This window comes from Carcharhinus amblyrhynchos, chromosome 12, assembly GCF_965287045.1.
Source record: "Carcharhinus amblyrhynchos chromosome 12, sCarAmb.v2.hapA, whole genome shotgun sequence".
Lineage (NCBI taxonomy): Eukaryota > Metazoa > Chordata > Chondrichthyes > Carcharhiniformes > Carcharhinidae > Carcharhinus > Carcharhinus amblyrhynchos.
The window spans coordinates 43,217,650-43,241,150 of NC_137335.1; the positions used below are offsets into that span (position 1 = coordinate 43,217,650).

The 23,501-nt window shown below is 39.5% G+C and overlaps 1 protein-coding gene across 6 annotated transcripts in view; it reads left to right on the forward strand.

The window, feature by feature from the left end:
- asb3 (ankyrin repeat and SOCS box containing 3) overlaps window positions 1-23,501 on the forward strand; it is an 84,711-nt gene that overhangs the window by 58,214 nt on the left and 2,996 nt on the right. Inside the window, exons 8-11 of one of the 6 annotated variants that reach the window (XR_013888269.1) lie at window positions 6,013-6,264; window positions 12,199-12,332; window positions 14,017-15,735; window positions 17,519-18,128. Coding sequence is in view for 5 of the 6 variants with exons in the window: in XM_080200464.1 (XP_080056590.1) it covers window positions 6,013-6,264; window positions 12,199-12,332; window positions 14,017-14,243 (613 nt within the window). In the remaining variant the exon portion in view is untranslated. Of the gene's footprint in view, window positions 1-6,012; window positions 6,265-12,198; window positions 12,333-14,016; window positions 18,129-23,501 lie in introns of those variants that run through there. The other 5 variants (XM_080200464.1, XM_080200465.1, XM_080200466.1 and 2 more) reach the window with 5 other exon arrangements.

A 23,501-nucleotide genomic window follows, 5' to 3' on the forward strand; every position in this document is an offset into this window, starting at 1 on the left:
GACTTTATGGTTTGCTATCCAAGAATAGGAGGAGAAAAGAATGTGTGTTTGTGTTCTAAAATGCCTCATAAAATAATAGTGTAAGGTTTGAAACTAAGTTTATAAAATTGAAAAATAAGCAAGAGTTATCAAAGGTCAAACCTTTAGATTAAAAAGGACATTTTTGCAAAATGAAATGAGATGGGAAAATGAACTGTGCTGGAGAGTAGCATTTGTGTTAGCATCTTCGATGGTCTGCTATTTTCCTGATTTGGTTCTACTTTCTGTTATTGAAGTTTAGACCATCAAAAACCCGTACATGTCTTAACTCTGCCTACTCAAATCTAGAGAGCTGAATACCCTGTTCTTGATATTGAAATCTTATACATCAGAGTTGGAAATTGCTTCAACCACCATCGAAGGGGAGGTGACGATAGAAAAATTCTTTAATAGCTGCATGCTAATTAATGGAATGAAGAAGCCAAATAATTATATAGGATTCTACACAATCTACAGCATAGAAGCAGACTATTCAGCCCAGCTGATCCCTGCCAGTTTTTATGCTCCATATTAGCCTACTCTCACTCTACTTGTCAAATCCCATCAGCATAATTGTTATTGCTCACCCCCCACCCCAGGCCCAATGTATCTATCTAATGTCCCCTTAAATGCTTGAAGAACGTTTTGTGACCATTCTTAATTTTATTTTTGCTCTATATTGTCCCTGGGCTTTTGCATTCTTCAAGAGATTCATGTTGCAGGCAGTGGAATGGATACTGTTTAGTCAAGTTGGTTCTGACGTCAATTTTGTATGTTTGTAATTTAAAATATCCTTTTGAATTTGCTCCCCTTGTTCCATTTATTTAATCTATTATATAGAGGATCTTAAACTTTAACAAAGTCAATTACGTAGGTATGAAGGAAGAGCTGGCTGTGGTTGATTGGGAAAATAGATTTAAAGATATTGTGATAAACTGGGAAACATTACAAAATGTTCAACCAATATACATTTCATTTAAAAGCAAAAGCTCAGTGAGGTAGATGCATCAGTGACTTCGTAAGGACATTAAGGACAGTACTAGATTAAAAGAAGAGGCTGTAATGTTATGAAGAATAGCATTAATTCTGAGGAGTCGGAGTGTTTTATAAACTAGCAAAGGGCCACTAAAAATGTTGATAGTAAGGGCAAAAATAGGATATGTGAGTGAACTAGCCAGGACATATAAAAATAGATTGTAAAAGTCTTTACACCTGGAAGAGAGTAACTAAAATAAGCATTGGTCCCTTTGAAGCTGAACAGGAGATGTTATCGTGGAGAATGATGAAATGGTGGCGATATTGGCCGATGTTTTGTTTCTGTCTTTGCAGGAAAAGATCAAATTGCATACCAGAAATAGATGGTAATCTAGGGAGTAATAAGAGTGAGGAACTTAAAGTAATTATTATCAGTAGAGAAAAAGTACTAGAGAAAGTTGGGGATTAAAATCTGTCAAACCCCCAGGATGTGATGCCTACATTCTGGTGTTCTAAAAGAAATAGCTGTAAAAATAGTGAATGCACTGGCTTTTGTTTTCTAAAATTCCCTAAATCCTGGAATGATCCAGCAGATTGGAATGTAACTCAAGGAAGCAAGGTGAGAGAAAACTGGGAACAGTGGGAAAATTAGCCTGATATTGGCTATTGGGAAAGTGTTGGAATCTGTTATTAAGGAAGAGGTAATGAGGTACTTAAAAGAGCATTCTATTGTTATATAGTGGAGCTTGATCCCCCTCTGAGAACTAACACCAAAACCTCCTAAGAAGAGTACCTCTTAATTGCCCCTTAATGTGTCCTGGGATGCATAGGTTAGAGGGATTAGTGGGTAAAATATGTAGAGATATGGGCTGGGGCCTGGGTGGGATTGTGGTCGGTGCAGACCGGATGGGCCAAAGGGCCTCTTTCTGCACTGTAGGGTTCTATGATCTATGATCTACCTCGCCTCAAGCTGTAAAACCTGTGTGTGAAAGGATGTGACCTGCCCTTTAGCAACTCCTAGTGGTTAAATACAAAATAAATCCCTGATACTCTAAAATCTACATGTAACAGTTTATTTATGTAACTATCTGAACAACTTCACTAAATTATTAACAAACCGAATAAAACAAGATTCTAATGATATACTGTTCCAATAATTATAATTAACCCTCATTAACAAAAAAAATTTGTTACTTTCTGAATTGCAACCAGGTTTTGTATTTTCTCGAATATTCTGGCCTTCTCTGTTGATTTTTCTTCTTTGATACCTTTGCTATCTAGGTAGGGTTTTGAGCTAAGAGCTGTGAGCTGTGGCATTGCTCTCTCCTTTTTTCCCACTACCTCTTTTTTTTATACCTGTGATGACATATCACTATTTCCCAGAACAGGATTGGTCCCATGTTGTCAAAATCACCAGATTTAAGTTTAATAGGTTCTTGGTATCTAAGTGCCTAATTCAAATTGATTGACTGAATTAAAAAGTTTCAAAAGCTTGAAAGCCTGTTGTCTTGTTTAAAAACTGCTGCTTGTATTGAACTTTTGATACAAATGTCTCAGATGGAGCTCTATATATACTTGCATTTTTTTAAACTCTCTAAGCACAGAAAAAGCTCCACCTTTTAAAGGGACCATGCAATGCTTTCTCCCTAGCATTTTACAACATCAATCTACAATTACTCTAACTAGCTTTGCAACCGTGTAATGAGACAAAGTCGACATTGTTCTTGGCGGAGGTGATAGTGGATGCCTTGGTGGTTATTTTCCAAACGTTGCTGGATTCCGGGGAAGTGCTGGAAGATTGGAAAATGGCTAATGTTACGCTGTTGTTTAAGAAGGGTGGCAGGCAAAAGGCAGGGAATTATAGGCCGGTTAGTCTAACGTCTGTTGTAGGTAAAATGTTAGAATCCGTCATCAAGGAGGAAATAGCGAGGCATCTTGAGGGGAATTGCTTGATAGAGCAGACGCAGCACGGTTTCGTTAAGGGGAAGTTGTGTCTGACAAATTTATTGGAGTTCTATGAGGATGTGTCTAGGGCGGTGGATAGAGGAGAGCAGGTGGATGTGGTCTTTCTTGATTTTCAGAAGGCGTTTGACAAGGTACCTCACAAGAGGTTATTGCAGAAGGTAAGGGGGCATGGAGTTGGAGTAGGGTGTTAGCGTGGATAGAGGATTGGTTGTCAAATAGGAGGCAGAGAGTGGGAGTTAATGGGTGCTATTCGGATTGGCAGTAGGTGACTAGTGGATTGCCCCAGGGGTCGGTGCTGGGGCCTCAGCTATTTACCATTTATATAGATGATCTGGAGGAGGGAACCGAGTGTATGGTGTCGAAATTTGCTGATGACACCAAGATTGGTGGAACGGCAAATTGCGCGGAGGGTGTGGAGAGTCTGCAGAAGGATCTAGATAGGCTGGGCGAATGGGCCAGGAACTGGCAAATGGAATTTAATGTTGGCAAGTGCGAGGTGGTCCACTTTGGTAGGAATAATGGTAGGAAGGACTATTACTTACGTGGCGAAAAACTGCAGCAGGCGACGGTGCAGAGGGAGCTCGGGGTCCTTGTGCATGAGTCGCAAAAACCCAGCCTGCAGTTGCAGCAGGTGGTCAGGAAGGCGAATGGGATGCTGGCCTTCATAGTGAGGGGGATTGAATATAAAAATAGGGAGGTCTTGCTGCAGTTGTATAGGGCATTGGTGAGGCTGCAGCTGGAGTACTGTGTGCAGTTTTGGTCGCCACACTTACGCAAGGATATTTTGGCCTTGGAGGGAGTGCAGAGGAGGTTTACTAGGCTGATACCGGAGTTGAGGGGGTTGAGCTATGAGGAGAGGCTGAATAAACTAGGCTCGTACTCGTTAGAGTTTAGAAGAATGAGGGGAGGTCTCATTGAGACATATAAGATGACAAATGGGATGGATAGGATAGAGGTGGAGAGACTCTTCCCGCTCAGAAAGGACAGTAGGACTAGGGGGCACAGCCTCAAGATAAAGGGGGGGTGGTTTAGAACGGAGTTGAGGAAGAACTTCTTCACTCAAAGGGTGGTGATACTCTGGAATTCTCTGCCCGTTGAAGTGGTGGAGGCTGCCTTGCCAAATATTTTTAAGACGTGGGTTGATGGGTTTTTGATAAGCGAGGGGATTAAGGGTTATGGGGAGAGGGCAGGAATGTGGAACTGAGCCACGACAGATCAGCCATGATCTTATTGAATGGCGGGGCAGGCTCAAAGAGCTAGATGGCCTACTCCTGCTCCTATTTCTTATGTTCTGATGTTCTAAAAGGGAAATTCTGTTCAAAATTTGAGTTTTTTGAGCATGTAACTAGTAGGGTAGGTGAACTAGAAAATGTCGTATAATTGGATAGCCAAAAGATATTTGTTAAGGTGCCTCGCAAAAGTTTACACAAGGTAAGGGCCATGGAGTTAGGACACTTTATAGCATGGTTAGAACATTGTTTAATGGACAGGAAGTGAAAGTTAGGGATAAATGAGATTTTCAAGCTAACAGGCTATGATTACTGTAGTGCGACAAGGGGCAGTGCTGTGGACTCAACGACTTGCAAAGTATGTTAATGTCTTAGACGAAGCGACAGAATAATATGTCTAAGTTTGTGAATGATGCAAAGTCACATGGGACTGTAAGCTTTGAGGAAGATGCGGAGATTCCAAAGAAAGATAGGCAAGTTAAGTGCATGGGCAACAAGATGCAGATGGAGTATAATGTGGGGGAAGTTGTGAGGTTAGAAGAAGGAAAAGGCAATTTTTTTTAATATGGTGTGAAACTTGTAAACGTTGATGCTCAGAGAGTCTTGGGTATACTTGCACAGGAAACTTAAAGGTACAGTTAGGAAAACAAATTGTATGTTGGCTTTTATTGCAAGAGCATTGAAGTATAGGAATAAAGAAGTCTCGCTAACAGTTGTATGGGGCATTTATGAGATCATACTGGAATACTGTGTGCAATTTTGATCTCCGTAGTTGAGGAAGTATATAGTTGCATTGGAGGCAATATAGCAAAGGTTAATTTGATTGGTCCCTGGGATGTGACGGTTGTTCAATGATGAGACTGAGTAAGTTTGACCTATATTCTCTGGACTTTAGAGAATGAGAGGTGCTCTTATTGAAACACTTAAGATTCTGAAGGGATTTTACTTGGTCGATATTGAGATGTTGTTTCACCTGGCTGGGATTTCTGGAACATGGACATAGTTTCTGGATAAAGGACTAATTGTTCCTGACAATGCGCAGAAATATCTTCTCTGAGGTTTGTGAACCTTGGAATTCTCTACTTAAAATTATGGATGTACCATCATTTAATGTATTTCAGATTGAGATAGACAGATTTTTTGGGGTCTCAGGGAACCCAGGGATATGGGATTTAAGCCTAAGATCAGCCATTATCACATTGAATGGCTGCGCAGATTTGATGGGCTGTATGATCTTCTTGTGCTCCTATTTCTTATATTTTGGAAGTAAGCCATGCTCAAGTCAAAATGGATGAAATCTGTTATCTCCTTTATCAGTGTAACTCTTTACTTTATGGTATCTTACTCCAGGATCAGTAAATGGAATTTCCAAGTTTTGTAATAGCAGCATTTAATATTTGTTATCTGGGAAATTTATCTTTCAATTAACTTATTTTTCCTTTTAGAATTGAATTGGTTAGTGATCTTTTGTATTATATTCTAAAGGATTATATACTTTTTGATGTATTGATTAAGGCATTGAGCAGTTAATGCCAGAGTGATTTCTTTTCATTGTTACAGAACCAAAATTTAAAAGAAAATTTGCTATTTTATACTTGTGTTCCAGATAGATGTCTTATACTATATCATAGCAGGTTTGCAAACAGACCAATTGTATATGCATATATAAAACAATTGGATGCACTTGCATTTATTCATTATTAATCTAACTTGGGAACTGGCTTAATTGATAAATTATGAAGATTGTTGTATGTCCTGAAAAAAAATCTGCTGTTTATTTGATTCAGGAAGGCAGACTAATTCTTTTCATTTATTTCATTTCTAGATTTTTTGAAATTGTTTATATCCTCCTCAAAGCTGGAGCTGTTGTAACAGGTCTTCATTATTGTTATTGCCTGCAATATCAGTGCTTCCATTTGCTACAGTTTCTTCTGGCACAGGGTTACACATTACCATCAGGCTGTCATTTGGCTGGCATTGCAAAGTATGGATTGTTAGCAGAACATCAGTATAAGCAGTGGTTACCTCATCTATTACTGGCTGGACTGAATCCTGTTGATCTGCTTAGTGAAACATGGTAAGTAACAAGTTCAGAGATGCACCCACTTGTTATTTTAAAATAACAAAATAACTGCAAATGACTTCTTTATAGTTGAAACAGTAAGTCAGAAAATAGACGCATTGGTTGAAATATTATCGCTCCACCCACTTCATTTACATTTAAATAATGAGCTTGAGCATGCAGTGTTGTTTCATCATTTTGCAAGTTTCATTTAATAATGGATATCACATCCAAGACTGATTGTCGAGAACTGGCTAGTATTTCACAAGGAGTGATTAAAATATTACGAATGCTGAAGTGTAGGGTTGATTAATAAATGCCATCTTAAGTGTGGAGTAAACCATCTAATGTATTAATATTGTACCAAGCATAAGTTTGGTGTTGTTTTTGGGTTTTTTGGCTAAAATCAAGTACAGTTTTTGATCCTACAGCAGGTCTAAGCCAATGAGGTCACCTGAAGCAATCTTTTAAAGCTGTCTCGGCCTTTTGGCTAAGACGAATCTCAGATGAAGCCCAGGAGAGGGTGTAATGCCTCATCCTGTCAGCTTGGATCTTGTTTGAGTGAGCCCAAAATAGGAGTGACCTGCCTTGTCAGCTTGGATCTGTTTTGAATTGCATTTTGATTGGGAATAAAGCACCAAAAGGTACAAAACAAGATGTTGTAGATCAATAACACACTAACACATTTTTCACTGTTGCAATTTATTTTTATGTGTAATTTTTTTCTAATGAAAGTAGCATTCACAATCTAATATCTCACCTTTGCATTTGCTCTATTGGGATAGGTAGCTTCACTTGAAGAACTCCAGATACAAACCTCCGAAAGATCTGCCTGTTATTTAATGGTTCACCTACTACGCTTTTTGAAGTGTTTCTTTGGGATAAGTAAAATTGCATAGGGAAAGCTATAAAAGGCAGTAATTAGCAATTTTAATGAAGAAGCAAAACTCATTAGCTGCTAATGATAAACAAAGAAATAGTATGCCACTGCAACGACTGCAAAAAGAAAATCTTGCAAATAAAATTCTTCGGTCTTTCTTTACAGGATAAAAGTCAGAACAAGATTTTTGTCCTCGTCTTGGACTTAACCCTGATTTGATTGGAGTATCCAATTTTAGACTATTTTAATAAAGTAGGCAAACGGCCATACCAGTATGGGTACACCCTGAATGCCTACTGGCAGGTAGGGTGTAAGCTGTGGTACCAGGATAACACTCGGAGAAGCTGATGAAGCTGCCAACAACACTGGAAGCTAGCTGTCTTTAAGAGGGATGATATTATTGTGCTAGTCTGTTATCTACTAAGGTGTAACAAGAAGTCTCACAACACCAGGTTAAAGTCCAACAGGTTTATTTGATAGTAATCCTACAAGATTTCAGAAACGCTTTTCCTTTGTCAGGCGTGTGGAAGGTTCCCAGGGATTGATGTATGTTCCTCAGTTGACTTTGGTGCTGGTATTTTGCTGATTTTTAGATTCTTTGGATCATTATGGATTTTGGTAACTGATGTCACGGCTGAAATGGAGGACAGAATGTTCAACCCAATTTGATTTCAGTTGGATTGGCCAGCCTTGGATTTTTGGGACAGAGATTTGGTATTTTGGATTCTAACCATATCTCACTCTCTTGCCTTTTCTCACCTGCTGCTTTTATTCCAGACATTTCCATGTTTAAAAATAACAGTTGTGGTTATATTTTTCATGAGCATTAAGTAGCCTTTGTCACTCTAACATTAAAGCACGACAGAGAAAATCACTATCAGAGAGATCTGTGTAAGTCTTAAAGGAAATCTCATCGTTTTCTTGCACAGAGAAACTCTAACTAGGAGCATCATAGAGGATAGGTAGCAGGGCTCTCTTTTCAAGTCTCTGACGTTTAAAGAATCTGGTTAATTGTAAAACAATCTAATATATCATTCATTTTAAGAATCTTGTAGTGAAGGCAAATCGAGCTCAAATTTATTCAAGACCCAGGGACTTGATTTATTTTGTGTACTTTTGAAACACACTAATCTGGTAAATTTTTATTTGTTATCTTAATGCAATTATTAACTCGTCAGTGGAAATTGGGAATGACTATATTTAAATGGCAAAATTAGAAGTTTATTGTAAAGTAAAAATGGCATGTTGAAGAAAATAAATCCACTAAGCTGTTTATTTAGTCTTTTATTAAGAAGGGAAAAGTAATGTGAATTTTAAAAGATATTCCAGGGGTAAAGAAATGTGGTGAAGATATAAATCCCAGGAAAGCTATAATCCAGAATTCCAAATTCACTATCTTTCTTCCCTGCCCCATGCATGGAGGAATTCCAAATTTTGCTGAACAACCTTGGAAGGTTAACTTGTTATTTTGGGACTTGTATAAGGAGAATTTTAACATCATTTCTGCTTCAATTTCTACCTTGATGGTTCCATTAAGCACCTATTTGGTCGAAAAACAAACAGCTTGAAATGGGAGGTCAGGGAGGATAAATTTAGGTAAGGCGTATAAACAAGGGGGGGAAGTTATTTTTATTTACAAAGTAGGTGCATTATAACAATTTGGAGGAAAATGCTCAGGTCAGTTTGGTTTGTTAGTTAAATTACAGCTATTTCTATGTACTTGCACTTCTGGGGCTTTACAGATTTTAGCAATTGAGACAGAGGATGATGTAAATATAGACTAATCTTGGATTGGAGTTATTTTATGCAGACCGGCTTTGAATAATACAAATATTTACAGAAATTGAAATAATGATTAAGCTATTGTGATACAGGTTTTATGAATGGTGAAGTGAATGCTACAAAGGCCAGGGTTCAAAATTAAGCCTATGTTCTGCTTTGTAACTTGCTAACTATAGCTCACAATCCAGTATGCACGCAATAGTTCTTTGATTATACCTCTTTGAATAAATTATTTCAAAAATAGCAAATGTTTTTGCCTGTTTTGTGACAGCAGCAGATAACATACACTGATCTATTCTCCACTGACATTATTCATTAAAAACAAGTACCTGCTCCTGCCCTGTATCAATTGTGAAATCTGCTTTTTTGCATGCAATGCATACTAATCCTGCTTAATCTCAAAAACAGTACATATTTAGCCCAATAGATAATGACTATTATATAAATATTACATCTAATTAAAATGCAAATCCCTTCAGTTTTACTTTCTTCCAGTGATACAGTTTCATTAGGTAGATTGTACATTACAGATCTGACTGTTAGAGCTTTCAGGTAATTTGGAGGTAATTTTGTTCATGATGAAATAAAGTAGCACGTTAATAGAAAGTAAATGCCAACCATGTATTTGGTTGATTATTTGTCACTGCTTCATGATTTTTTTCAAGTTATTATCATAAAAGGTAATCATCGAGTTTGTTTGTTGCTGATGTGTTGTCCAGTGGTAAATCTTCCTGTCTACAATTGTGAGGCAAGTTCGCTGTTGTGTGAATTAGTGCAATGCAATATAATCTATCACTAGGGAACTCATTTCCTTGTTTTTTCAGGCATTAGTATGACTGATTATTTTGCTTAACCCAAAAGGCCAGAAGCATATTGCTGATAAAACTGGAACGTGTATTTTATGGCTGTCTGTTTGAGCATTTTTAAAATGAGCTCTTCATGCACAGAAATTAAATTTAGCTACTACAAAATTTATAGACATTTTAAAAATTATAAAAATAGCTGTAATTTTAACTTGTTGCTAAAATATTATCAAATTTATTAATTTCTACATAATTCAAACCTTGATGCAGCGTTTCTCTGGAAAGAGGATGGCCTCCATGGCTGAAGTGACATTTATTGTTGTGTCACTTTAATCTTTTCCGTTCCTCTTTGCTACGGATGAAAATTTTGTAACCAAAGTCCCTTTTGATCTCTCTTTGAGTTACAAAAATTAACTGTTCACATTGTATGTGCAGTGAATGCGACTTCTGCTGTCATCCCTAATTTTGGTTGTCTACTGCTTTTTGAAAGACATCTTTGGTTGATTATCAGGTTTCAATTCTGTACAAAGTGTAGCCCAATGCTTACTGTATTTTATACCAGCGAACATTGTCACTGATGCCTCTTGTCAGAAAATGATGTGATGTGAAAAATCTGCCATGGTTCTCGCTCGACACCCAATGAGACCAATTTTTGGTATCCGAGACCATTCTACAGAATTGTTTTTACTGTAAATGGTTTCACCCTCCCTGACAGTATAATGCTCCAAAACCTCTGTTCAGCACCAGGTAGTTTCAATGACTACAACTCGAGAAATGACCTGAGGAAGGCACTTTGTTGTGTACCAGCGCTGTTATACATTGGAACGAACACTTTTGGTGTTGATCCAAGCAAACAAAACCAACAGTGATTTTCTTCCTTACTTTGCCATTTTTGGAACAAAATAGCAAAAGATCACTTCAGATGGTTGATTAAGCAATGTCATCATCAGGAATGATATCCTAGTATTGGAGTCAATCCTGCCAATTAATTCAGTTCCACTTTCTAGTCAGCAGTTTTATATAGGGCAAGTTTATGCTCAAGGTCAAGATGGTAAGAAGTCTCACAACACCAGGTTAAAGTCCAACTCCGGCATCTCCACATCAAAGTCAAGTTGAACAGACTTCTATTTCGTACAACACAGGTGTAGGCCATTTGGTCTGTTGTGTCTGTGCTGCTCTTTGTCCATAATCCTGAATGTTCCTCATCATCAAATACCTTTCCAGCTCCCTTTTACATTTATTTCTGGATTCAGCTTTCATTACCTATTCAGGTAGAGCATTCTAGATCCCAACAACTGAGTGATTAGATTTCCCTTTATCTCCCCATATCTTTTTTCCCAATGATTTTGAATCTGTGACCTTTAGTTATTGACCATTCGTTATTACCCTTCCTGGTGTGGTTCCCAGAATTGTCCACAAGACTCCAAATGAGGCCTGATCAGTGATTTATAAAGTTCTAGCATGACATCTCTGCTTTTATGCTCTGTTCCTCTACTGATAAACCCAAATAATCTATCTGCTTTTGAAAACATCCTTTTACATTGCCCTGTGATGTTTTAGAGATTTTGACAATGGACACCAAAATCTCTCTCCTCATCTGTACTTTTCAAAACTGTGCCATTTATAGTATGCTTCACACTTCTCACACTTCTACCTATTCACCATCCTATCTGTCTTCCTGAAGATGGCAACTTTGCTCATTGTGCTACAGTGCATAGTTTTGTTCTGAGTCTGGATTTCCATGAAGCTCAAGACATTTTCACAAAAGTCTCCAGAAAGAGAAATTCAAAATCGAAGCACTGTTTTCGACAAATGAGGCAGTGCGACCAGTATAGATTTCCAGATGTTTGATGCAGCAGAATCCTGTCCATTTGACATCGCAAGAAGTCTCACAACACCAGGTTAAAGTCCAACCAGTTTATTTGATAGTAAACCCACAAGCTTTCAGAAATGCTGTTCCTTTGTCAGGTGTGTGGAAAGTTCAGGTTGTGGGTTTACTATCAAATAAACTGGTTGGACTTTAACCTGGTGTTGTGAGACTTCTTACTGTGTTTACCCCAATCCAACGCTGGCATCTCCACATTTGACATAGCAACTGATTCAAATTTTGAAAAATGTAGTTATCTTTGTTTTAACTTGAGGGGCACCAATAATTTGGTCTCATTTAATTTTTTGCTTGAGGTGCAAGACTGATTGTATATTGACACAGTTATCATGCGATTCTCAGACTTCAACATTACATTTGGATTCCTTGAACCAAAAGAGTTCATTTAGGCATGATTTGATTGTTGAACAGAACAACTTACTAAAATACACTGGCCCAGTCCATATTCTTTACTGAGAAGTTGTAGTTTGGTGCTGCATTGTTCGTTAATACCAGCAGAATTCCTTTACAATTGCTGCCAGATCTACCGCTTTCTGTTTTATATTTAGATTTTCAGATATTTCCTTCCATTTATTTACCATTTGCTTTTTGTACTGCAGGTTGAATACTGCTAGTGATAACGTACTTAACTTTACACTTGAGTTTACAAACTGGAAGAGGCTTCCTTCGTTTGTGGGGCAGATGCTTTTCTGTCGCAGAGCAAGCTCCACCTGGGCTCACGAGAAATATTTTGGTATGTAAGCTTTCTAAGTGTAAATTAAAGTAATATGCAGTTGAGTTGCTGTGCTAGTTAGGTGCAGATTCTTACTGAGAATTGCGATCACTGAATTTAGAAGAATCATAAGTGTTCTTTCTGAAAAAGCTTCTGTTTGGGATATGCTCGATTAACCCCTTTCACTACTCTCAGCCCACTTGCTTATTGTTTTTGTCTGTGTTGAATCTTCCTGATTTTGTGTTGACCTGATTCTTCAATTTCTTCTTAATAGTTTTAAATATGTTTACTTGCTATTTGATTACCTTGAGCTTGCTGTCATTCGTGACTCATTTGTTTAAGCTTTCTATTTGTATAAAAATTATTGTTCTCTGGCAATTTTTAACATGCAATTTTCATAATTGTAAATGCCTTAAACTTGATCTGTTGCTTGCTTCACTTCCTTTTGATTGCTATGCCCTTCAATAGTAATTGAATATGAATTATGACTGAAACCATTAGAAAATAAACCAAAACTCAAACATCTTCTATTTTAAGAGAGAACAGTCTGGGGACAGAGAGGGAAGAGCAGGAGGGTAACTGGGTGGAAGATGTTTGAATGATGAGTGGGAGGGAGTGGAACATTTCTTCACCTCCTGGGGTCTTGTGCTGGAAGTTAGTGGGAGGGGCAACTCAATGAACATAAGATGAAAGTAGTTAGCTTTGATTGATCCACTGGCCAGTTCAAGGGGCAAGAGAGGAATAGCAGAGTTGCTGTTGATGGGAGGGTGGTAAGAGGAACCAACAAGCTTTGTGGTGTGTGTGCGTGTGTGCATGTGCGCATGCTGTTTACTTTCACCTCTGCATCACTGGTTCCATAGCAACTATTAAATTATTAAATGTTGTGGCAAGATGCATACATGGATCACTTTTACTTTGGGTGTTATAGCTTTTTTAAAAATTCATTTATGGGATGTAGGCATTGCTTGCAAGGCTAGCATTTGTTATCATTCCCTAACTGCCCTTGAATTGAGTGGCTTGCTAAACCACTTCAGAGGGCATCTAAAAGTCCACCACATTCTAATAAGAACATAAGAAATAGGAGCAGGAATAGGCCATCTAGCCCCTCGAGCCTGCCTCGCCATTCAATAAGATCATAGCTGATCTGATAGTGGTTCAGTACCCGCCAGCTCCCCATAATCCTTAATTCCCTTATTGGTCAAAAATCTATTTATCTGTGACTTAAACACATATAACGAGGTAGTCTTCATTGCTTCAATGGGCAGAGAATTCCAAAGATTCACTACTCTCTGGGAGAAGAAGTTCCTCCTTAATGGATCTGGAGTCGCATGCAGATCAGATCAGGTAAGGATGACAGATTTCCAGCCCTAAAGGACATTAGTGACCCAGATGGTTTTTTAATGACAATCAACAATGGTTTCATGATCATCATTAGACTTCTTAATTCTAGATTTTTATTGGAATAAAATTTCACTAGTCGCCATGGTGGATTCAAACCCAGATCTCTGAATAGTATGAAGTAATCCAACTTCAGATAGTAATTATACATTAATATCTGCTAGCTGCTATATTGATGCAAAATAACTATTGGAGTTTTCAGCTAAAATTCCTCCAGAGATGAGACATAGCACGTATCTGCACTAAGTCTATATAATAATAATCTTGATATATTCTTGACATTTTTATGATTTCCGTTCCAATTTAGACGATATTCCTTCATTGGCACACCTCAGTCGTTTAAAGATCCGATCAACACTGAAAAGTGAATACCTTCGTTCTGATAAATTTATTCGACAGTTGCCACTTCCAGCCTGTCTGCACGATTTTCTTCTTTATAAAGAAGTATTGAAATTATATGATATTCCAGAAATTTTAGAGATTCGAGAAGAAATGCAAACAGAAAATGAATACATTGAATATTCAGAGGACTGATCAAAGAAAACATCCGCTGTGTGGAAGGTAAACAGAAAAATCTGGAAGGCTTGTTTGTATCTTAATGCTTAAGTTGTCGGTCAGCATTAAATTTACACATGTACATCTATGACAGCCTCGAGTTTACTTTGGCAATTATAATTTTTTAAAATTATACATTTTGTTTATATATTAAGATTTAGAATGTGCCATTGTTAGTTGTGAAAAATGGTCTGTGAACAATACTTTATATTTATGCCCTTGATAAATTGGTGATGAGCTGCCATCTTGAAATGCCACAGTCCATTTGGAATAGGTACACACACAATGCTGTTAGTGATTGCGTTCTAGGATTTTGCCCCAGCCATAGTGAAGGAATGGTGATACATTTCCAAGTCAGAATGGTAAGTGGCTTAGAGGGGAACTTCCAAGCATTGGTGTTTTCATTAGTTTGCTGCTTTTGGCCTTCAAGATGGAAGACATCATGGATTTGGAAGGTGCTGTCCAAGGAACCTTGGTGAGTTCCTGCAGTGCACCTTGTAGATGGTACACTCTGCTGCCATTGCATCAGTGGTGGTGGGAGTAAATTTTGTGGATGAGGTGCCAAATAAGTGGGTTGTTATGTCCTATATGGTGTCAAGCTTCATGAGAACCCATTGAAGCAAATGGAAAATATTTCAGCACATTCTTGACTTGTACCATGTGGACAGGCTTTGGGGAGTCAGGAGATGAGTTACTTGCCTCAGGATTCCTAGTGTCTGACCTGCTCTTGTACCCACAGTATTTATATAACTGGTCCTGTTCAGTTTCTAGTTCATGGTAACCCCCAGGGTGTTGATAGTAGGGGTTTGATGAGAATGTCAAGGGGCAATGGCTAGATTCTCTCTTGTTGGAGGTCATTGGCTTGTGTATCACTAGCATTACTTGCCACTTGTTAACCTGAATATTGTCCAGACCTTGCTGCATTTGGACGTGACTGTTAAAGCATCTGAGGAGTCCTGAATGGTGCTGAACTTTTGTGCAGTCGTCAGCGAGCATTGCCACTTCTGATCTTATGATGGAACGGAGGTCATTGATGAAGTAGCTGAAATGGTTGGGCCTAGGACATTATCCTGAGGAACTCCTGCAGAGATGTCCTAGAACTAAGAGGATTGGCCCCTGCAACCACAGCCATCTTCATTTCTATTAGGTGTTTATCCTCCTGATATTTGTCCCCCTGATTTCCATTGATTCCAGTTTCGCTTGAACTTCTCTGGTGATGCTCTTTGATACAGTCAGTCACTCTGTTCTTCTCCAATACCTCTGTTCTGTTGTGCAGCTCAATGGAAGTGCCCATGGTCGGTTTCACCTCTGCCTGTCAAATCATACGCAGAACAACTTCAGCAGTAGCAGCAAGCCTCCTCAGCATTGTTTCTAGAGTCCCCACACAGATCTGATTTTTGGCTGCCTCTGTTCCTCATCTACATGTACCTCCTGTTGATACCGTCTGCATAAAGATTTTGTGTTCCTCTGGGTAAGAATTATTTGTGCTGCGAATGGAATGGAATGCGAAGACATGTCTTCCCATTATAGACATGAAGGGCAGGATTTTACAGCCTCACTGGAGCAAGACTGGAAATTCCTGCCCAAGGTCAACAGCCATTTCTGTTTTTTGCCTCTCACCTGCTCCAATACCATGGCGGGTGAGGCAGTAGAATTTCTGTGCAAGTGTCAGTACCCAAAAAAGACTTGCATTTGCCTCTCATAACTACAGAATATCTCAAAGCACTTTACAACCAATCAAGCATTTTTGAAGTGTAGCCACTGTTGCAATGTGGGAAACACGTATTTCTCAAACAGCAATGTTATGATAACCAGAGCATCTTTTAGAGATGTTGGTTGATGTGTAGGTATTGACCAGGTCATCAGGGTTAACCTGATAGTGCCGTTGAATCTTTTGAATGTGCCTGAGACTGCCTCAGTACTGTATTGGAATGTCAGTTTTTTTGTTCAAGTTCAGGCAATAGGATATGAACTCACAACCTTCTGACTCAGTATTAGAGTACTATTAAATGAGTCCTCGCTAATGGAACTAAACGTACAGTTAAGTTTTCTCTACCCTGTCTTAACAACGTATATCAGGATTCTCTGCCACTCCTTTTTCAATTGCTATGATCTTTCTTCCTACTCTTGCAAACTGCCTTTTGGCCCAGACTAACTGGGAGTTGGAGTGAATCAACCCAAACTTATTAATTTAAAACCAGCAGTTTAAGGAGAATTTCATCCCATCTGTCTGAAAACAGACTGGCCCAGATTTGAACCCAAGGGGTCAAAGACCATTGTAACATCCAGTTTCCCTTAACATTTTTGTAAAAATTATTGTTTTGGGGAAATAATTTAATCTATGATAGCTCTCCCGATTTATGTTTTGTATTTAATTGGCTGATGGCAATTGATTGAGGCTGGTGAAAGATTTGTTTTGATATAATGGAACAAAAGCAGAATGAATCCTAAATAAAATATATTTGCTAGCTGCCAGAAATTCATGCAGTAAGGAGTACAGTAACCACAGTGACTATGTAAACCCAGTGAATAAGATGGGCTGAACCCACAACTTGCTAACTACAGTAACATCTTGTAAACAGGTATTTTTTAATACAAATGTGGAGAAATTTTCCAGTACAGGAACTTTACTGCAGTGATTCGGAAACTGGGAATAAGCGTCTTTAGGAAAGTAGACCATCAATCAAAGCTTGGAATTCTATTCTTAGAATGCTTTTTAAAAATGGTGAAAATGTGAAATAAATGGGGAATGGTCTAAGGAGGGCAGCAAAGACTCACAAACCAATCTGAGTATGGTAATAGCTTTGCACTCTTTCATAGACCACATATTATCACTGTCAGATTATAGATTTTAGGGGTGGGATGGGCAGTGGGGGAAGAGATAGACTCTTACCTACAGAGCTGTCAAAAGGATTTTTTATTTTGTAGCTTTTATGGTGCATTCTGTCAGATACTCACTTCTAATGTAATTGAATGCAGTCTATTTTTATACCGTGAAGACACGTGTGATTTTCTGTACATGAACCTTATGGTTTTTTGCTATTGACATTCTTGTTAGCAGTCAGTACATTTGAGACCATGTACTGTGTTGCAACTGAATCTTCTTTATCTTCACTTAAAACGGTAAAGAAATTGCCATTTGAAACAAAGGGAAAACAGTTTTGTTTTTTTTAATGCAATATGGAGGAGCTCTCTCTTGGCATTTCTGCTAAGTATTGCTTTGATGTGTTTTCTTTCAATAACTTCTGATGTAGAAAGAAGCAAGCTGATGAATAGTCAGCAGAAAGAGTCTAAATTTGGTCATTGACATTAAAGATGTGAAGAACAGGACTTGTTAGATGACCAGAACTGAACGATTAAAGTATAATTGAACAAAGGGGGTGAAGAGTTGGCGATAGAACAAGGACTGTGAAGAATAAAAATATATCGAAGATGCCTTCCACAGACTTCCCTTCGTACCTCATCAATATACACTCGTGAGAATAAAATGTTATTGAGAGTGGGAGGTAAAAAAAGCTACTCATGAAATTGCCATCAAAATTATCTCCTGTTGTTTATCGAACAAGAATGACTTATCGAGCTAGAATGCCAGAGTTTGTTAATATATCTGAAGCGTACATTGTATTTCTGCATTAAAAGCTTGACAGTTGCAAAATTCATGATATACCCATGAGGCCCTTCATTTAGTGTTTTATTTGTTCAGTGTAAACTTGCTGTATGCATAAACCATTTTTAATTTTTGAATAAAGTACACACAGACCTCCAGCTGTGTCATAACAAGCATTTTATTGCAGCTTAGAGCCAAATCAATTATGTATTAAACTATTTTCATATTATTGCAGAATTTTCTTCCTGACAAATAAAGCTGCTTTGTTTGACCATGTCTTAAAATGCAATGGTTCTTAATACTAGTTTGAACAACATTTACAGTTAGTGGGATGTTCTACAAGTGTTTGCATGGACTGCTGCTCAGCTGTTACACTGAGGTCCCCTCCATTGATCTCTGAATGCCAGATACCAAAGCCTGGCGCAGCTTTCCAAGAGTACAATTAGCAGCAACAATAGCAAATAGTCTTCCCTTATTTATGCGGATAAAGGTGAGGATACAATGAGCAGATCCTCAAGTTACTTTCTGTCTCTGCCTGTCTTGGACTGTCTAATGATCATTGGGAGTGCAAGTAGACAAGCTAAGCTTACATATGTGGACATGGTTGATGTAATAACCTTTGCCATTATTTGCTAGCTGGGATGATGCTCCCAGCTCACTGTGCTGCTTTGCAGACTTCCCATTGGGTGCCATGATCTCCGTGCGTCTCCCAACTCAAGACCTTTAATGTCATCAAGCATGGAGCTGATTTCAATATTTAAATAAGAATTTGCATCCCCTTAGCAGTCCTACTGGTATCTCTCCCCACTCCGGCCAGGAATTGTTCATTCATGCGCGGTTTACTCTGCTCCCCAGAAATGGGGAATAGGCAGCTCGCTGGAGGGAACAAAGCCCATGGAGGACCCCCACGGGGTCAGGGGCAAGGGGCAAACTACTCCCCGGGGCATCGGGTGGGGCCAGAGGGGGCAAGGCTTGTTGGAGTGATCGGGGGGGTGGGGGGGTGGGGTGGGGGGGGGGCGCGGGGAGTCCTGCTGACACTCTGCATTTGAGATGACTGGAAGAAGGAGGGAGATGGTGATCAGGGCTGGCCTTCCGAGTTGGGTGGGTGGGAGGGTGGATGAGTGAGAGATATGGAGGCTGGCCCCGAGAGTTCCGGAAGGCCAGTGATCTGGGGGGGCGGGGGTGGAGGGGCTGGTGTTGGAGGGGCGGTGATGGGGAGTTGTGGGGCTGGCCAGCGATTGGGAGGCTGACAGTGTGTGGCCACACATGCTGACAGATTGGCGCATGCGCAGTTGCCCGCTCAACGCAATGCCTTTTAGGTGGGAATAGGCCTCACACCTCACTTTGAGAGTGATTCACGCTCGGGCAAGCTGCACTGCTCAGTGTGTCGGCAATTCATTCTGAAAATCACGCTTAAAAAACCAGCAGCACTTACTCCTGTTTTCACACTAATTGGGGACTTAGAATTTTTTGGGAGAATCTTGGCCTATGTTTTTTACTTTGTGTCTTGTTAGTACTTTTTATTCTCTGATCCAAGAATTCCTAAAGAAGTACCTAGAAGCAGGAATAGGCCATTTGGTTCTTAGCCTGATTCATCATTCATTGCAATCATGGCTGATCTGTGATCTTTGCTCCATATCCCGCGATACCTTTGGAAAACAAAAATTTCTCATTCAGATTTACAATTAACAGTTTATCTGACATCACCTCATGTTTGTTCAATTCTATTTGTGCTGTTACTTCATCTGCCTTATTGTGAATGCTGTGTACTTTCAGATAGAGTCCCTTTAATTTTGCCTTTTTAGCGCATTTCCACTTACTGTACGTATGATTTGATTTATTATTGTCACGTATCAACATACAGTGAAAAGTATTGCTTCTTGCACCCTAGTCAGACAAAGCACGCCACTTGTAGAGAAGGAAATGAAAGAGTGCAGAATGTAATGTTACAATCATAGCTAAAGTGTAGAAAAAATCAACAATGCAAGGTAAGTCCATTCAAAAGTCTGACAGCAGCAGAAAAGAAGCTGTTCTTGAGTTGGTTGGTATGTGACCCCAGACTTTTGTATCCGTTTCATGACGGAAAAAAGCTGGAAAAGAGAATGTCCAGGGTGTGTGGGGTCCTTAATTAATGCTGGCTGTTTTGCTGAGGCAGCGGGAAGTGTAGACAGAGTCAATGGATGGGAGGCTGGTTTGTGTATGGATTGGGCTACATTCACGACATTTTGTAGAGGCATTGGTGGGTTTTCTTGACTGTAGTGTTGGCATGGAGGGGGATCTGAACACCGAGAAGCTTGAAGCTCTCGAGCCTTTCTACTTCATCCCAGTTGATGTAGACAGGGGCATGTTCTCCTTTATGTTTCCTTTGTTTTGTTGGCATTGAGGGAGAGATTATTGTTGCTGCACCAATTCATCAGATTCTCTATCTCAATCCTGTATTTTGTCCTGTCATTGTTTGAGATCTGACCCACTACCGTGATGTCGACAGCCAACTTGAAAATCAAATTGGAGAAGAATTTGGCTGCACAGTCATAGGTGTATAAGAAGTATAGTAGGGACTGAGAACACAGCCTTGTGGGGCACCGATGTTGAGGATGATCATGGAGGAGGTGTTGTTGCCTATCCTTACCAATTGTGATTCTGATATGGTTGTCTAGACCATGTGAAGCATCCTCAGTTTACTAAACAACACTGTTTGATGCTGGCCTCTGTTTCTGTCTGCTGCTTTTCTTCCTACCATTACTAGCTTTGTTTCTCTCCTATCTGAATTCCCTCTCTGGTTCTCCCCTTCCTGACAAGCTAGTGTAACTAGCATTAGCAAATTTTCCTGTGAGAATGTTCATCTGGTCATGTAACCTGTTTTCCTTGTACAGGTCCCACCTGCCCCAGAAATGGTCCCAATACCTCAGAAATTTAAAGTCTTCCCGACACCATCTCTCCAGTCATGCATTAATTTGCTATGTTTTTTGTGTACTCACTAGAATGAGGCACTGGGGATAACCCTGAGATTACTACCTTTGGAAACCTGGTTTTTAATCTCTCTTTGTTCCCTAAAGCCAGGACCTCTTTCCTCTTTCTACCTATGCTGTTGGCATCTATATGAACGGTGATCTCCAATTGTTCATCCACCCCCCTCAGAATGTCTGGCAACTGCTCAGTGACAGCCTTGACTCTGGCTCCAGGGAGGTAACATATCTTCCTGGAATCAAGTCACTGGCTGCAGAAGTACCTGTCTGCCCTCCTAGCTATTGAAGCCCATATTCTTCGTTCACTCTTCTACCTTCCCTCCTGTGCGGCTGAGTCATCCGTGGTGTCATGGACTTGGCTCTGGCCACAATTCTCCGAGGAACCGTTGCCCTCACCAGTTAGTGAGCAAGATGGACTCAGAAGACTCCTCTACTTGTCTGGTTCTCCTATACCTATAGTCACTCATTCCCTCTCTGGCTGCACTCTGTTACCCTGCAGTGTGACAATCTCCCTAAACATGCTATCCACATATTTCTCAGCCTTGTGGATACACAATATTGACTCCAGTTGTCATTTGAGTTCCGAAATCCAGAACTGTTTCTGCAGCTGGTAAAACTGCATGCGGCCACAGGAAGATTCCATAATAACCCACACAAAATAGGATGGGCACTCCATGTCATTATGCTGCCCTGCCATAACTTACATTAACTTATTATTTTACTTTGTCTTAACTTTCCTTCCTTTCTGCTTGCATTTCTTAATTTTAAGTAGCCTTTATTTTAATTTTCAGCTGTTTACAGTCATTCCCTAAGAGCAATTACTCACCATTCAACTTATGATTTTGCTGTGGTGTCACTGATTTTTATTTTTTTGAACACAATCAGCTCCTGAAACCTCCTGATCAGAGGTTCTTCTCCAGTTCCATTCTACTCCTTGAAGGTAAGTGAAGGCCCCAAGCCTTGTCCTCTATTTGTCTACTCCTGGTCAGAGGTGTTCTCACGTAGGTTTGGTTCATCCTAAATGAAGGCCCCAAGCCTCATCCTCCATTTATGTGCTCTTAATTAGAAGTGCCCCCATGCAGGTCCAGTTCCTCTTTGCACTCTGAAGCTACATGAAGGCTCTGAGCATCATACTCTATTTTTCTGTCCCTGATTAGAGGTGTTCCCATATATTCACTGTTTCCTGAAGGTAAGATTCATTTCCCTCATGGGACTGCCATAAAAAAGAGGTGGGCCAATACCCGGATATGGGGCAGTTCAAGTTGCAATACAGCTGCTTTTTACAGATGCTCCTACAACAAAAACCGCAGACAGGAAATATCTCAATTTCTTGGTTTTTCATTGATTTTTTCCTAGGGCCTATGAAAACATGCTTTTATCTATAGTGTCTTTCTTTTCAATGCATGTCAAAATTTCCTATTCATCCAATGTGAAGGCATCAGAGGAGATAGTGGGACAGTGAAATCAACATCCCCTCTAACTATTTTGTTGTATGTGGCCTATTCATTTAAGTATGCACGACCTTTACATTTTTTTAATGTGATTATGCATGTGTTGTAACTAAGGGACCAACTTTCACTAGTGGTGCTATGTGGGAATGCCTGTGTTGTGGCCGCATAGCTTAGAGAGAACATTGGTTTGGATGTGCTGGAGTCTGAAAGAACCATCATTTATCCATTCCAGCTATGCTGTGATGGAAGGCAGTACTTCTTCATGTGTACCGAGCAATGTGAATTGCCATAAAATGATAAGATGCAATTAAAGTGATTTATTTTTGCTCAAGTGAAATCAAATTGCCGTGTATTTTGTAAACCGTGTCCACGCAGCATCCAAGAGAAAGGAAAGAATAGGGAACAGGGTGAGATTTGCAATTGATACAATTAGTAGTTAAAGGGCTGTGAATCAGGAGACAGTTTAGATATAGATGAGATGTTGAAAAAGCAGCAACAAGAAAAAGAGCGAGGCAGCTATCTTCAGGAAATATTTCAGCTACAGAAGGCATGCTAAAGGCAAATCAGTGTGGACAAGAGATTTGTATTTCTCACTGAATCGAAGACCGTTCCCAAGTCCTAATCACCTAAGCTGTATGGTGTGGCAATCACTGGTTAAATTTGACCAATGCTTCTATTGGTGTTGTTTGGGGAATGTGGGGGAGTTTTCCCGTCCCACCTACCATAGGAATTGTAGTGGGCAGGGGGCAAACCATGCAAAGGTCCATTGACCTTGGGCCAGATTTTCCGGTTTTGGGGGGAGTGCGGCCAGAAAATCCCACCCAGGATCTCAAGAGAGTTTAACTACGGGGGAATAGTTTACTGTTAATTTGCCAAAGTAGAAGATTGTTTTGTAGTGTTTTATTAGCTTTCTTCCACTTTAGTAAATACTTTCATTTGTTTAATGACAGAGAGGTCAGGGTTCTCACTGTCATTGCAAACATTTATCAGTAACATCCAAAAAAAACACCATATGAAACTGATGTTCCATGTTGGAGCACTCTTACAACACCAGTGGGGTTTCACAACAGAATGCATTCCTGAAGGCATCAACAATGTTACAATTCTCTATAATTAATCAGTACTGTCAGGGCTGAGATAAAGAATCCATTCCACTCTTTCAAGGTAGTGCACATGTAGTTAGTGATTGTTGTAGTTGCCATATTTTTCAGTA